The sequence below is a fragment of the Schistocerca nitens genome, chromosome 5 (genome assembly GCF_023898315.1).
Source record: "Schistocerca nitens isolate TAMUIC-IGC-003100 chromosome 5, iqSchNite1.1, whole genome shotgun sequence".
Lineage (NCBI taxonomy): Eukaryota > Metazoa > Arthropoda > Insecta > Orthoptera > Acrididae > Schistocerca > Schistocerca nitens.
This window is the reverse complement of record NC_064618.1, coordinates 733,916,492-733,932,538: the sequence shown is the minus strand read 5'-3', so window position 1 is coordinate 733,932,538 and position 16,047 is coordinate 733,916,492. Positions and strand designations below refer to the sequence as shown.

At 45.2% G+C, this 16,047-nt stretch overlaps 1 protein-coding gene across 1 annotated transcript in view; it reads left to right on the top strand.

Annotated features, from left to right (window-relative positions):
* LOC126260682 (transcriptional regulator ATRX homolog) overlaps nt 1-10,608 on the top strand; it is a 32,789-nt gene extending 22,181 nt beyond the window's left edge. The window contains exons 2-6 of the mRNA XM_049958017.1: nt 3,642-3,742; nt 3,837-4,557; nt 4,654-6,074; nt 10,405-10,511; nt 10,562-10,608. Coding sequence (XP_049813974.1) covers nt 3,642-3,742; nt 3,837-4,557; nt 4,654-6,074; nt 10,405-10,511; nt 10,562-10,608 — 2,397 coding nt within the window. The remainder of the gene's footprint in view (nt 1-3,641; nt 3,743-3,836; nt 4,558-4,653; nt 6,075-10,404; nt 10,512-10,561) is intronic.
* Nucleotides 10,609-16,047: the final 5,439 nt, after the last annotated feature.

Below are 16,047 nucleotides of genomic sequence, written 5' to 3'. Positions count from 1 at the left end.
CCGAGGGAGATCAAAACCATTTATCTTCTTTCTGGTTCTTGTGTGTCCCTTTGCGCCATGATTCCCCCCAGGCTAGCTTTGGGTCGAAGTCCTGTAATTCCCTGCCAATCTTCCAAAAGGGGGACCTAGATTTTAGCTTTTTGATGGGTGATAAGTCTTGGTGTATAGGGAGTTCTCGATTGTGTACGATCTTCCTGTATATTCTTGAGGTCGCCATGGAGCGCCTTATATCAGGGGGTTCTATGTTGGCAAGGACTGGGAGCCAGTCACATGGGGTTGCCCTAAGTGTGCCTGAGATAATTTTCATCGTCTCTTTCAATTGGGTGTCTACTTTATTTACATGCGCACTTTTCGCCCAGACTGGTGAACAATATTCAGCCACGCTGTACACGAGGGCTAATGCTGACGTCCTTAGTGTATTAGCTCCGCACCCCCATGATGTTCCCTCCAGTTTAGACATAATGGCATTTCGAGATTTTAATTTTTGTTTGGTGTCTTCCAGATGGGAGCTAAACGTTAGTGTACGGTCTAATTTTACTCCCAGATATTTGGGCTTATCTTCATGTCTGATATGCCGGTCATTCAGGGAAAACTGTAGTTTCCTGCTTGAAGCTCTGTTATTAAGGTGCATTATGGTACTGGTCGTTTTATTGGGGTTGGGATGCAAATGCCACTTAAGGTAGTATGTATTCAGCGCTTCAAGGTCCGCATTCAATGTTTTTTCAAGATCTTCGAAATTTTTGCTTTGGTATGCGATGGCACAGTGGTTAACACACTGGACTCGCATTCGGGAGGATGACGGTTCAATCCCACATCTGGCCATCCTGATTTAGGTTTTCCGTGATTTCTCTAAATCGCTCCAGGCAAATGCCATTTCCTTTGAAAGGGCACGGCCGACTTCCTTCCCCGTCCTTCCCTAATCCGATGAGACCGATGACCTTGCTGTTTGGTCTCTTCTCCCAAAGAACCCAACCCAACCAACAAAATTGCAATTGATAAATGCACTCATAGCGCCGGCCCCCGGTCACCTGGTCGGACAGCGATCGACATGAAGTGGTGAGTGGCTTGTCACTGGTTGTTGGCAGCCTGTGGCCGCGGTGCGGCGGGTAAACTGCCCAGCGTATACTGCTCTGGTCTTGATGTAGCCACGAGCAGATTCGCAAAATTGTTTCTGGAATTTTTGCTCTTACTGGTGGGCTAGAAAGTGAAGAATATTATGTTTGAGGTTCCATCAGACTGATAACTTTAGCAGAAGTGCGCTTTAAAAACTAGGGAAACATGTGGACTCGAACTCGCGACTTCGCGGCTACACTTCGTGGTCTTTATCACAAGACCACCAGCTGATAACGCTACTGGAACAGCTCTAGATGGGGACAACACCTCCTCCAGACTCTTTAGCATTCTACAATGGTGCGAAATCGTGCATATGTCGGGACTTAGAATTCTGAGGAATGGCTGGCTTTAGTCGAACTTAGTCTCTCCAGTGGCCCGTTTTTTTTTTTCTTTATTGTTATTTGACTCCTTACAATAAGGTGGGCAGGCAGCAGCACACTACGCTGCTCTTCAGCCACAAGTTTTACAGAGAAAATACAATGGAGACACAGAAGATACAGAACAAAGTGGGGGCAAAAAACAGTAGACACACAAACAAATAACACGAAGCCGTTCACACTCGACGAAAAAAACACGAAAAACTGTCGGCACTGCGTAAAACACTGACGACTTAGACGGTACAGGTGAACGGAGCCTGACGGCGAAAAACACTAAACCAGAAACACGATGGCACACACACGAGAAACTGATGGCGATGATCTCCGGCGCGCGAATGTCCACTTAACGTGTGCGAATCCGGGGACCTGCCAAGAGGGGAAGAAGGGGGTGGGGGAGGGAGAGGGGAGAGCAAAGATGCCAATGGCAGAGGAGATGGTAGGAGGAATGAAGGTATGGGGATAGGGGAAGCCCGGGGGAGGAGTGGGGAGAAAGGGAGGAGGGAGGGAAGGGGGAGAGAAGGGAGAGAGGGTGCCCATAGGAACAAACACAGGAAGAGGGAGGGAGTATCATAGTTGGTAGGAGGGGTAGATAGAGGGGAGGAGGGCATCATCAGGGAGGGGGAGCTGGCGGAAGCCACCTTGGTAGAGGGTATGGAGAGTGGAGAGATGGAGAGCAGGTGGGACGTGGAAATACAGACATGGCAGTGGACGAGGGTGGGAGAGGATGGGAGAGACAAGAGGGTGAGGAGGACTGAGTTTACGGGAGGTGTAGAGGATCCGTATCCGTTCGACGAAAAGGAGGAGGTGGGGGAATTGGATAAGGTCGTACAGGATCCGCATGGGGGAGGGGAGACGGATGCGATAGGCGAGGCGAAGAGCATGGCGTTCTAGGATCTGAAGGGATTTGTGAAACGTAGGGGGAGCGGAGATACAGGCAGGGTGGGTGTAGCAGAGGATAGGATGGATGAGGAATTTATAGGTATGGAAGATGGTGGAAGGGTCCAGACCCCATGTACGGCCTGAAAGGAGCTTGAGGAGACGGAGTCGGGAGCGTGCCTTGGCTTGGATTGTCCGGAGGTGGGTGGTCCAGGAGAGGCGACTGCCAAGGGTGACGCCAAGGTACTTAAGGGTGGGGGTGAGGGCGATAGGACGGCCATAGATGGTGACATAGAAATAGAGGAGGCGGAAGGAAGGGGTGGTTTTGCCTACTATGATCGCCTGGGTTTTGGAAGGATTGACCTTAAGCAACCACTGGTTGCACCAAGTGGTGAATCGGTCAAGATGGGACTGGAGAAGGTGTTGGGAGCGCTGCAGGGTGGGGGCGAGGGCAGTGGCTGGCCGGTGCCCAGGTTCTGTGTTGAACACTGTACCTTAGGGACACGAGCACATATGCTAGATCTGTAGTAAAAATTACTCTACTCCTAACATTTTATATATATTGGCGTTGTGTATTACAGCAGAATAAATTGCAATTATTCATACAACATGTGAAGTAGACTGAAGCACAAAAGAACCTTGTTCGGGAGCCGCTACTAATTCCCCTTTTCTGCAGTACCGTAACCACTGTCCATATGGTCTATTCCAGAAACATTAATCAGACTCGTAATTGCTTGTGTCATTGTCCCGCCACTACTAAGTATGAAATGACTTTTACAGCTAGAGTTTAATATTGGTCATCCACCTCCCGCGGCCCCTCTAACCTTGTTTACATCTGTAGCCCGATTTGTAGCGTGGCGCGTAATCGAAGTTGTGTTCAGGATAATAACACGGTTTGTGAGTTGGCGCAGCCAAGTAATGTGAATTTTAAATATAGGTCTAGATAATGGACTGACTTGCAGTACAGAATAATGTGTACGTTCATGCCATATTTAACATATTGTCGTCATTAAAGCGAAAACCGCTCCGCGAGGTAAATTCAGGAAACGTATGTTAGATAATGGACAAGTCTCTGAAAAGTATTTTGAAGCGCATTATGTACATATATCGTACAGAACCCATGAACAATGCAAGTTATCCGATTAGCAATATACTGTACATTTTCCCTGTATCTTAAAGATTCCGTAAAGACACGAATATATGTGGTAACTCTACTTGTAGCATATTATACGTGTCTGGCATCTTATAGCACTAAACTTGTTGTTTTGCTGACAGGCGGGCGATGACAGCGGTGTCCCGTGCAAGGCTCCGAGAGCAACTCGAGATGCGGGAACAGTGCCGGTGCCGTATAGATGGCAGTCGCCGAAGAGGCAAGGGTAAGGGCAAGGGAAAGGGCAAGCGCAAGCGCAAAGGGAAGGGCAGGGGCAGAAGGAAACAAAAGGGCAAGGGGCGGCCTAAAGTGGTCACCAGCAAGAAGCCGCCAAGTGGAGCCAGGGCAGCGGGCGCGAGAGCCAACGAGAAATGGAGCAGGGAATTTGCGGCCAAGTTTGCAGCGCACATCTCACGTTTCCTGAGCTCGCAGGTGGGGGCAGGCCGGCCGCAGACACAGCGCGAACGCCAACTGGCGAAGGCCATCCTGCAGCGGCTGGCAGCTGCCGCAGGCAAACCACCCAAGAAGCCCGATGAGCGTCAGCGCGTCGCCAAGCTGCTCGTTGCGCTCTCTGAGCGTCTTGCTGTCTGGGTCGACCTCGTCGTCAAAGACGCGCAGAGCGTCTCAGGCTCCTCCTCTGAGTCCAGTGAGGAAGAATCTGAGGAGGAGAAACCCATCAAGAAAGGCAAGAAGCCAGGGAAAAAAGAACCAGCGAAGGGAAAGGCCAAGCCAGCGGAGAAACCGAAAGAGAAAGGTAAGGCTAAACCAAAAGGGAAACCAGAGCAGAAAGAGGAGGACGAAGAAGAAGAAGAATCGGACGAGGGGGTATCTAAGAAGAAAGGTAAGGCAAAAGAGAAAGCAAAAGAGAAGGGGAAGGCCAAGCCAAAAGAGAAAGCCAAGCAGAAAGAGGAGGAAGAAGAACCTGAAGAGGAGGTAGCAACGAAGAAAGGCAAGAAAGGAAAGGAAGCAAAGCCTACAGCGAAGAAAAAGAAAGATAAGAAAGAAGAGGAACTGGAAGAAGAATCAGAGGAGGAAGTGGAAGTAAAAGAGAAGAAAGGGAAGAAGAAGAAAGGTGCTGGAGACGAAGAAGAGGAAGCAGAAGGTAAAAAAGCAAAGAAGAAAAAGAAAGTTGCGGAGGAAGAGGAAGAAGAAGAGGAAGATAAGAAAGGTAAAAAGAAGAAGAAAGGTGTAGAAGATGAGGGAGAAGAAGTGGAAGAAAAGAAAGGAAAAAAGAAGAAGAAAGCTGAAGAAGAAGAAGAAGTAGTAGTAGAAGAAGAGAAAGATAAGAAAGGGAAAAAGAAGAAAAAAGGTGCAGAAGAAGAGGTAGAAGAACAGGAAGATAAGAACGCAAAAAAGAAGAAGAAAGGTACAGATGAAGACATAGTAGAAGTGGAAGATAAGAAAGGGAAAAGTAAGCAGAAAGTTATAGAAAAAGATGAAGGAGGAACAGAAGCTAAGAAAGGAAAGAAGAAAGATAAAGGTGCAGAGGAAGTGGAAGCAGAAGATAAGAAAGGAAAACAGGCAAAGAAAACCAAAAGTGAAGAACCAGTGGATGATGAAGGCCAACAGCAGGAAACTGCAGAAGAACCAGAAGAAGAGCCACCAGACGACCAGCCAGATGAAACTTCAGACGAACCGGCAGATGAACCGCCAGATGGCCCTCAAGAGGGAGATGCCACTGGACCCCCAGACGAGCCCCCAGAAGGCCCTCCGGACGAATCGTCAGAGGGAGAAGAGGGAGAAGGTGGGGAAGAAGGCGAGCCTGGAGAGGAAGGCGAAGAGGAAGAAGGTGAAGAAGGAGAAGAAGAAGAAGACGAGGGAGAAATTATAGAGGGAGAAGGAAAGAGAGAGGGGTCTGAAACTACATACGTGGTGACAGCAGAAGGAGACGGATTCAGAGTGGAACCAATCGAGGAGCCACCTCCTCCAGAACCTGTAGTCGAGAAGCGGGTGTCGGTGCTCAGTGCTCTAGTCTCGCTGTATCCCCAACAGGCAATGCCCAAAGTCCCATTATGCAAAGTACTGCAAAAGCTCACATTGCGTGCTCCAACTACGGATGTTTTGTCCGCCGACGGAGACGGGGAGGAGGTGTCGGAAGATCGTAGAAAGGTGGAGGCGGCAGTAGCACGTAAGCTGCGCCGGATGGCCGAATTAGAGGACGGCATTCCACTGCAGCAGGAGACGCGGGACGCCATCGTCGCTCTGTCCAAAGCTGTGGCAGCCGACCTGCAGCCAGAACTGGACATCCCGCAGCCTGAACCACCACCTGTGCTAGATGCCACTGAATACACCCAGTGGCTGGACGGCTGCGTCTCACTGGCGCAGGAATGGGCCCGCTGGATCGGCGATTCGGTAGACGCCGTGTGCGACATCTCCAAACGCAATGCCGAAGTCCAAGAGGGCGAGGCGGCCGACCTGGAGCGCGCCGAGTGGTGTGCCTTCATGGAGACGATGCGTCGCGGAGCCTACAGCTGGTGCAAGACTGAGGAGGACATAGCAGCAGCAGCTGCCGTCTGGAAGGGCCGGCTGGAGGCTGTCCAGCAGCAAGAGGAGGAGGAGTCTGGCTCCGAGGAGGAGAGCGAAGAGGACGAGAGTGGGAGCAGCGAAGAGGACGAGGACGAGGAGGATGACGAGGATGACGAAGAGGATGAGGAGGAGGAGGAGGACTAAAATTGCTTTGTGTCTCAGTAACCTAGTCTTGTCATTACATGTTTTGAGTGCTCCGCGAAAACTGAAATAAATTCCACGAACTTCTCGCTTCTGTGTATATAAAATTGATCTTGTGCGTATGTGTACGTACACTGATCAGCCAGAAGGTTATGTCCACCTACGCAATAGCTGTCCAACTTTGGCACAGATAACAGCGGCGATACATCATGGCATGGAAGCAATGAGGCCTTAGTAGGTCGCTGGAGGGGGGACGCACTACATGTGCACACACAACTCATCTTAATTACCATAAATTCCAGGGAGGGGCAATGAGCTCTGACGCCATGTTCCATCATGTCCCAGATGTGTTTCATTGCATTCAGGTCTGGCGCATTTAGGTGGCCAGTTCTAACGGTTTGGACGAGTTAAAGTGGTGAAGTATGTGTGCAACTTTCCCACTTCTTTTACACGAATCGACTTATTTATGAATGTGCAGTCAATCTTCTTCGCTGGTTAGATGGCTACTGGAATCTCTAAAAACTCCTCCTCTGAAGAATGATGCTAGTTAAAGGAACACATAAGACTCTCTCTCTCTCTCTCTCCCTCTCTCTCTCTCTCTCTCTACTTGTGAAATAAGTAGGTGCTCGAAGCAATACTTTTAGTTCAGTCTCGGTATTCTTCAACTTCCATAAAGAACAACTTGTCATTAATTACATAAATATTTGACTTCTTGAAAGTCGTCCGTGTCGTCTCCTATTAGACACCATTAAGTTACATTTACAACGGAGTTAGTTTAACAGTCACGTATCTGCTACACGAAACATGTCTTGCCTCTAGCAAGTCCAAGTTAAGAATCTCTAAAAAGTCTTCTCAACTCAACTGTTGCTTTGTCACTAACAACAGTCACCACTACAAAACAGCACAGGATAACACAGAAGTTCCTTGGTTCTTCCGTGTGCTTTCACTACGACTTCCATAGATCGACCGACAAGGAGTTGTCGGTGCCGTTCGACCGCTATGTCTACAGTTTTCTCACGACAAACTTCAGACTTGCATACACAGACATGTGGCGTACAGTAGAAAGAGTTCCTTTTTCCCACTCACATCTAAAATATCGTGTGTTCGAGACGGTGGAAGGCCGAGTGGTTCTAGAATTTACGCAGAAATTCTCGAATCACTACATATACCCCCTCCCCCCCCCCCTTCCAGATCGAACACACCACATTTTATTCATAATCATTACGTACATTAACATCACACATAATAACAACTCACATTTTAACAGTATACATTTCTTTTCTTTCAATTACCGTGAATAACCTTTTGCTTACTGTTTAGCTATTCTTTTCTCATTTTACTTTGATAGTAAAAAGTGAGCATTTCACTGAAGGTTTTAGTCAGCTCTTTTAATATATAGGAATCGTGAGGGCTATATTGTCCTTTTCTTTTTTTCTGCTGTCTTTCCAATCGTAAACACCAGGTGTTCATGACACATGAGTAACCTACTTTCTGTTCTCACCTTTTGTACTACCTTTCCTAAGTATGTACTCATTTATTATCTCTTGTAGTTTGGAGGAACTCTGGGCAACATGAAAGTGTTCTTTTTGACACTTGTAAACTTACATAAAACGTAATAATGCTCGTTGTGCATAGAATTCATACTTTCTACAACAATTCCTATAAAATGTGTGACTTCTGTCACGATACTGTCCCCTTCTGCTAGGATCAGTACCTATACTTTGCCTGTGGGTTGACCATATGAGTGCACTTCCTCTTTCTATTCCCCTTTATAAAACATTTCTATTTTTTAGGCCACAAGTCGTCCTATCTCCATGTAGGTACGCCTGCCCTATATGCTTAGCAAATGCCGGGTACGCCCTGCTTATCCTTTCTGAGTGGGTCTCATGGTTCATTACCCCAGTATACGTTCCTATGTATACTATAATTAAAAATTTTCTGGTAAAGCTACAAATATACTCTACACTTTGGACACTCCTTAATACTTCATTTAATCGCTAGAGTCCTCCCCTACTTTTCAACTTCTATACTCTTAGTCTACCTATAATTCAAGTCCTACTATCCTACAGTGCATCAGAGTATTTATTAAACTGACATTCCTTAATGTTTATCACAATTAATTCCTCTCCGGTCTATGTTCTCTTTAATTACTCACACCTCCTCCTTATGTATACTCAATGTAAAATCATCACAGTTTTAATGCATATATATATATATATATATATATATATATATATATATATATATATGGTGTGATACTTTATATAAACTGATACAAACCCTCCCATCTACATCACATCTCATAAAAGTATAAAATATTCTGATCTACACTCCTGGAAATGGAAAAAAGAACACATTGACACCGGTGTGTCAGACCCACCATACTTGCTCCGGACACTGCGAGAGGGCTGTACAAGCAATGATCACACGCACGGCACAGCGGACACACCAGGAACCGCGGTGTTGGCCGTCGAATGGCGCTAGCTGCGCAGCATTTGTGCACCGCCGCCGTCAGTGTCAGCCAGTTTGCCGTGGCATACGGAGCTCCATCGCAGTCTTTAACACTGGTAGCATGCCGCGACAGCGTGGACGTGAACCGTATGTGCAGTTGACGGACTTTGAGCGAGGGCGTATAGTGGGCATGCGGGAGGCCGGGTGGACGTACCGCCGAATTGCTCAACACGTGGGGCGTGAGGTCTCCACAGTACATCGATGTTGTCGCCAGTGGTCGGCGGAAGGTGCACGTGCCCGTCGACCTGGGACCGGACCGCAGCGACGCACGGATGCACGCCAAGACCGTAGGATCCTACGCAGTGCCGTAGGGGACCGCACCGCCACTTCCCAGCAAATTAGGGACACTGTTGCTCCTGGGGTATCGGCGAGGACCATTCGCAACCGTCTCCATGAAGCTGGGCTACGGTCCCGCACACCGTTAGGCCGTCTTCCGCTCACGCCCCAACATCGTGCAGCCCGCCTCCAGTGGTGTCGCGACAGGCGTGAATGGAGGGACGAATGGAGACGTGTCGTCTTCAGCGATGAGAGTCGCTTCTGCCTTGGTGCCAATGATGGTCGTTTGCGTGTTTGGCACCGTGCAAGTGAGCGCCACAATCAGGACTGCATACGACCGAGGCACACAGGGCCAACACCCGGCATCATGGTGTGGGGAGCGATCACCTACACTGACCGTACACCACTGGTGATCGTCGAGGGGACACTGAATAGTGCACGGTACATCCAAACCGTCATCGAACCCATCGTTCTACCATTCCTAGACCGGCAAGGGAACTTGCTGTTCCAACAGGACAATGCACGTCCGCATGTATCCCGTGCCACCCAACGTGCTCTAGAAGGTGTAAGTCAACTACCCTGGCCAGCAAGATCTCCGGATCTGTCCCCCATTGAGCATGTTTGGGACTGGATGAAGCGTCGTCTCACGCGGTCTGCACGTCCAGCACGAACGCTGGTCCAACTGAGGCGCCAGGTGGAAATGGCATGGCAAGCCGTTCCATAGGACTACATCCAGCATCTCTACGATCGTCTCCATGGGAGAATAGCAGCCTGCATTGCTGCGAAAGGTGGATATACACTGTACTAGTGCCGACATTGTGCATGCTCTGTTGCCTGTGTCTATGTGCCTGTGGTTCTGTCAGTGTGATCATGTGATGTATCTGACCCCAGGAATGTGTCAATAAAGTTTCCCCTTCCTGGGACAATGAATTCACGGTGTTCTTATTTCAATTTCCAGGAGTGTATATGATGCAGTTGTTTAATTATATCTTCTGCTAACTTAATATTTCCTTCAGTTCACCAAGAAAAATATGTGTCAAGAAGTATAAATTGGAACTTTGGCCCGATTATATTACATTCAGTATGAGAATAGTATTCTCATGAATTCAGAAATTATTTTGAAAGTTATGCGCCAGGACACAGTTCTCCATATTTACACAGAAATATGTGACAAATAAAGGGCTTACCAGGCAGCTTTCAAGAAAACCAGTGTTGGAGTCATCGTAATGACACCATATACCAATATAACATACACAACTGATGACCTTGATCTCACAAAGACATCTACACACAGGTTTGCAAAGAAACTGGTGAAGAGATTACATACAAAGGCCATTTCAAGCAAAAACATGACTAAACATATGTGGAAACTGCGCCGATCGAAACAGAGGGAGAGAAGAGCTGACCAGGCAGATTTAATATATCTTGTCCCAGAGCTGTGCCAAATGACGGGGATCAGAGACAACATGTGTACAAATTTCCACCTCATGCTCCAGCCGAGCAAAGTTGGGACAAGTCGGATCAGAAGGGCCTGGTGACAGGTAGGTGTGAATACGCTGGGCAAATCTCTACCTCATGTGTGCTCTTGCAGGGCAAATAAGAGTGGTACTAGAAGCACGTATGAAGAAGCTTCCTTAGCTCCACGAGAGATCATATAGGGAGCCAGAGGTTGTTAGTAGTCTAACTGAATGGAACAAGGAAATCCCCCACCAGGATCAATTGTGGACGACATAATCACAAATCGTAGCTGGTACGATTTTTTTCATAGAATCTCTGAGTATGGAATGATAGAGTAGTTTAACATCTGAAGGAAGGGAATTCGGTGCAGGATAACTTATAGAAGAAACACCGAAAACAACTCGGGATCTGACGGTTGTCACTCTGCCCGTTAACTCAGAACGTTAACGTCCCTGGGTGGGATGTACAGCTTTACATATTTTACATTGTACTTTCCCTTCTCTGATCGAGTTGCAGGGCGCTGATGACCTCGATGTTGAGCGCCCATAAACCCCAACACACACACACACTCGAGTTGCAGGGTCTACTAAAAATAATGTCTTAGGATTGATTACCGTTTGCACCCAGTATGGTCTTTCATATTTTTGGAAAAATTTATGTGTCTCTTTCTTCAGGACAGAGCTCTGAAGATGTTGTTTTACTTGAACTAGGTCATCGACCTTGTACTGAGGTTAACAGCTTTTTTCATTATGTTTACTTGCTCTTTGTTGTGCTTTTTCAATTAAATTCTTTGAAGATATTTCCTGATTCAGTTCGTAATCGACAGTAGGTTGTTCACGCCAATTAAAACATTTAATCAGAGGTTCTCCTACAAAGGGTTTGCCTATTACTTCTCAAGGTGTCAACCCAGTCGATAAATGTGGTAATTCATTTAGAATAAATTCAAAGTCTTTAGTTGCCCATAAAGTATGTTTTTCATGGCGGTAGGTACGGCAAAGTTTTCCAAGTAATTAAACTCGTTCACACGTACTCGAGGACTGGTTATAGTTGGATATTAACACTTGACGAATACCTTCCCACGCTAGAAATTCTTTAAATTCGTTACTCACGAGTTGGGGGCCATTATCCATAAGAAACCGTTTTGGTTTACCTACTTCCAGAAAGCATTGTTGTAAACAGTGTATAATTGTCTGCGTGTTGGTTCTTTTGATTGGATATAGTTTAACATATTTTGACCAACACTCTATGATGGCCAAAATGTATGACAGTCCTCCCTTTCCTTTTGGAACTTGTCCAAAAAATTTGCTGCTGTGAGATCGTGTAACGACTTAGGAATAATTGGACACATTTTGTATTTCACAGGAGTATTATTCTCTTTCACCTTCTGCCAGATTTCACAAGTTCTAATCAAAGATGCTCTCTTAAACTTGTAATAGAACTTATTCATATGGGTTACACACTCTTTGATTCCGAAATATCCATATCCTGTATGAACATACCACACAAGTGCGTCTTCCATTACCTTCAGAATGCATAAGCGCCAACGTTCGATGTTACGCTGTCTCTCCAAAACAAATAATGACCTATAATTTTCCATTTTCCTACGTGATTAGGAGGTAAGGAATTCCGGATACACATAGAAAACATTTCTGTAAAATAGGGATAATGTTGGATATTTTCTGTTATTCTTTGAGCCATCTCTTGTGCCCTGACATTCGGATATTCTACTGACAAAATTAATTGCAAAAAATTACGCTGGTTCCTTCCGCACGTTTTAATTCTTCCATTCCTATGGGTAACCTACACAAAGCATTGAGTACAATATTCTCGGAACCTTTTACATATTTATGCTAATATTATATTCCTGTAAGAAAAGCATCCATTGCATTAATCTACTGTGTAACAATCGACTACTCATTAGAAAGGATAGAGGTTGAGGATCTGTATGAACGCGGATTTCCAAGCCCCATACTAGTGTTTGAAATTTTTGGATACTCCATACAATTGCCAACAGTTCTTTTTCAGTAGGCGTATAATTTAATTCATGCTTATTTAGACTATGGCTAGCAATAGCTATGGTTCGGTCTTCTACGTTATTTAGATCCCCCTTGGAAAAGTTCTGCAACAATACTGTAATCGGATATATCTGTTGAAATTTTAAATGAATCGCCCATAACCGGATGATGTAATATGGGTGATTCAACAAGCGCACTTTTGACGTTTTCAAGATTCCCATGTGAATGTTCCCCACAGCATAACGGGGCTGCCGCCAGTTTGTCTCCATCCTGCAGTACAGCTGTTAAGGAGCTGTTCAGGATTCATCAGACTATGCAATGCTCTGCCACTGCGCCAACATCCAGTGCCAATGGTCACATGTCTATTTCAATTGTACTTCCTGATGACATGGTGTTAACATTGGGACATGCATGGGTCGTTGGCTGCAGAGGCCCATCATTAGGAGTGTTTAGTACACTGTGTGTTTAGACACTCTTGTACTCGCCCAGCATAGTCTGATTTTAGTTCTGCCACAGTTCACCGCCTGTCCTGTTTTACGTCTGCCCCGCCTACAACGCCTGACATCTGTAATCAGGGTTGGCCGCCTAACCCCACAACGTCTGGGAATGGTTTCATCTTGGTTTTGCATGTGTTTAAGACACTCACCATAGCACTCCTCGAACACCTGATAAGTCAAGCAGTTTCCGAAATGCTTGTGCCAAGCCTCTGGGCGATCACAATCTACCCTTGATCAAACACAGTTAGATCGAGCCCTTTCCCCATTCTGCACATGGACAACACTCATTGATACTACATGCACTGTGTGTGTGTCTGACTAGCAGTCATTCCTCAGCATGTGTCTATGCTATCGCCTGGACAGTTTATATCAGTAATACGCCGGTGGTCATAATTTTCTGGCTGATGTGACAATCTGATTCAAAACTTCGAGACATGCTCTATCCACTGATATGCATCTTTTTCTGTACGTCTTGTTGTTTGCATGCATCTTCTTTGGGAACCCCGGGGTCATTATGAAGAACACTGTGTGTGTGTGTGTGTGTGTGTGTGTGTGTTCACATGTTACTTCTTCAACATTTGGAGCAATTCAGCTAAATGTGGTAGACATAATATGACAACACAGGCCGCTGCTGTGGCCTAGATTGTGGCTGACGACCGCGATATTATCACTAATGTGATGTCACCTTCAAACCAGCTGGCTGCAGTGACCTCCACTCCTGCCCTAGTCGTCACACTATCAAAGCTGCAGGAAGTCAGTGTCAAGTATGGAATACAGGAAGAGGGGGGGGGGGGTATCAGCCTCCCAGAGAGGTGTAACTAAATTAAAATCAAAATGCAATTTTTTTTTTGTAATCTGTGCACAAATTTATAGCCCAGGTCAGTAGCTTCAGTTTGTTCCATATTCCTGACGCCACCACACTTTGTGTGCCCTGTACCAGTGTTATATACTCCCCCTCCAGCTCGGCTCTAGACCTGTATGCAACCAAATATCATGGCTTCCCAGTCCGCGACAACAGTGTGTACTTCGTGTCGTCCGTACGACACTAACTGTTTTGCCCCTTTGTTGCCATCGCTATCATTGTTAGACGGCTCGCCCAGAATTCAGTAGCCTGTCTGAACAGTTCGTATTTACTGCGTCTAGTTTTTCAGTTTTGTGAGCCATGAAACGAGTTTCAAAAATAATGTCTTTCTTCTCTCAGAAAAACAGATGATTAAATGTAAGTGGCTCTTTACACATTATGAGAACTGGAGCCTCTTTGTTCCTATATTACTTAATTTCAGAATTGAAGTTATTAAAATAAAGTTTTTTAGATTAGTCACCAATTTTCACACGTTCTCGTCCGTAGTGGCTGTAAAGTTAAATTACTGATCGTGCACTTTTACTTGACCCCTCTGTGATAGGAGGAAGTCAGCTCACTTCGTGCCACTCCGAAATGTTTAGGGTCGCTGCCCACGTTAGCTATGTAACAGTATTGTGCGCCATAACAATAAGAAGCCTTTGTGATTGTAGTATTGATCCGTGCAACGTGTTGTGCGTAGTAATTGTTAATATCATTCATAAAAGAAAGTGAAGAGGCTGTACCTGGTTTTTGTAGCGACTCGCCATCAACTTTCGTGTCACTTCTGTGATACATTAATCTGGGGCTTGTCTCAGCAGCTTGAGATGTTACTATTACAGGATAGGTCGTATCGCACTCTCTCTATAGGTATATTAGTGACAGAAGCTTAAAGACTCTTGTGGCTGAGCTCATCTTACATAACTCGTAGGCCAAGTCAGTTCCACTACCTTATTCACAGAGATCCTACCTAACCACACCTCTATTAGTAAAATTACTATTTAGACATGTTCACTGCACTTTTGCGGTCGAATTGTGGGCTCTGAATAGCATAAGTGCTTCAGAAAAATTACCTTTTAGCGTAATTACGTGAGTAATTCTATTCGTTTATCCATTACTATGTGAACGAAGGATTACTGTTAAGACAAAGATCCGTGTGCACAATTGTCTCTGGTTAAAGTATTAAAATTCTCAAATCCAGGAAATCTTTAATTTTGTAACTTGTGTTCAGTTTAGACACCTCCTGAATAATAAAACTAAAAATGTTTCCCTGACATACACTATCAGATCACTATGCTTTGAAAATCATTCCTAGATTCACAGTGTATATCATTTCTTGTAAACTTCATAAGTCAGAAATTAAACACCACTTTCATTTAGTGTCCAAGGTAAATAAATTTTCGTTCAGTAAAAGTCACCACTCTTCCTGATCTTCACACACTTGTAAGTAAACAGGAGTCATCAGTTTCCAAAATAATTAATTATTTGACACTTTTCTTTTTAGAAGAGACAAAACTTTTTTTCATAACACCAAACACAGATTACTGCTACATGAGTATTTCAGTGTATATCTTCCATCAAGTGTGGCTCTTTCAGATCGGCTAACATCGAACTCTGACATAGGACTGAAGTTACAATATTCTAGTTACGTTCACAAAACATAATTTCATTGTTAAAAACATAAGCCACAACATCTAAGGAAGCTTCCGGCATCATCATCCTGCACACGGACATCTAGTCTCTGACGTGTACATCCGCCGACTTCAGTATTATGGTCCAGGTGGAATATCCATTCCACTGCCACTTTGTTGCTGCGCCACTCATGAGACATAAGAAACAACAAGCACATTTGTAATTTTAAAAACAAAAATTAACGTAATTTATACAAACATTGTCTGTATTATATCGTACTTAACATAACAAATTCAGGCAGACACTTCCCATATGTTGTTGCTGCACTAACTGATGCTATAAAAAAACCCTGTGTCATCCCAGATCCCACCCTCAGAACAATGACATATGGTGGTAACTATTTTAATTCCTTAGTAAATACTATTACTGAAGGGATAACAATTGTCCTTACCTCTTGGGCAATACTGTTCAAGACGCTATAGTATGCACATATCTGTAACATTATATGACTTACACTATTTTTCTTTCATAGTTTCTAGCGTCACTTCATATAACTATCCTAATACTTTTTGAGTGTGACCAAATTCTAGATCTTGTCTTCTACCCTAAAGTAGCTGAATTTGGATGAAATAAATAC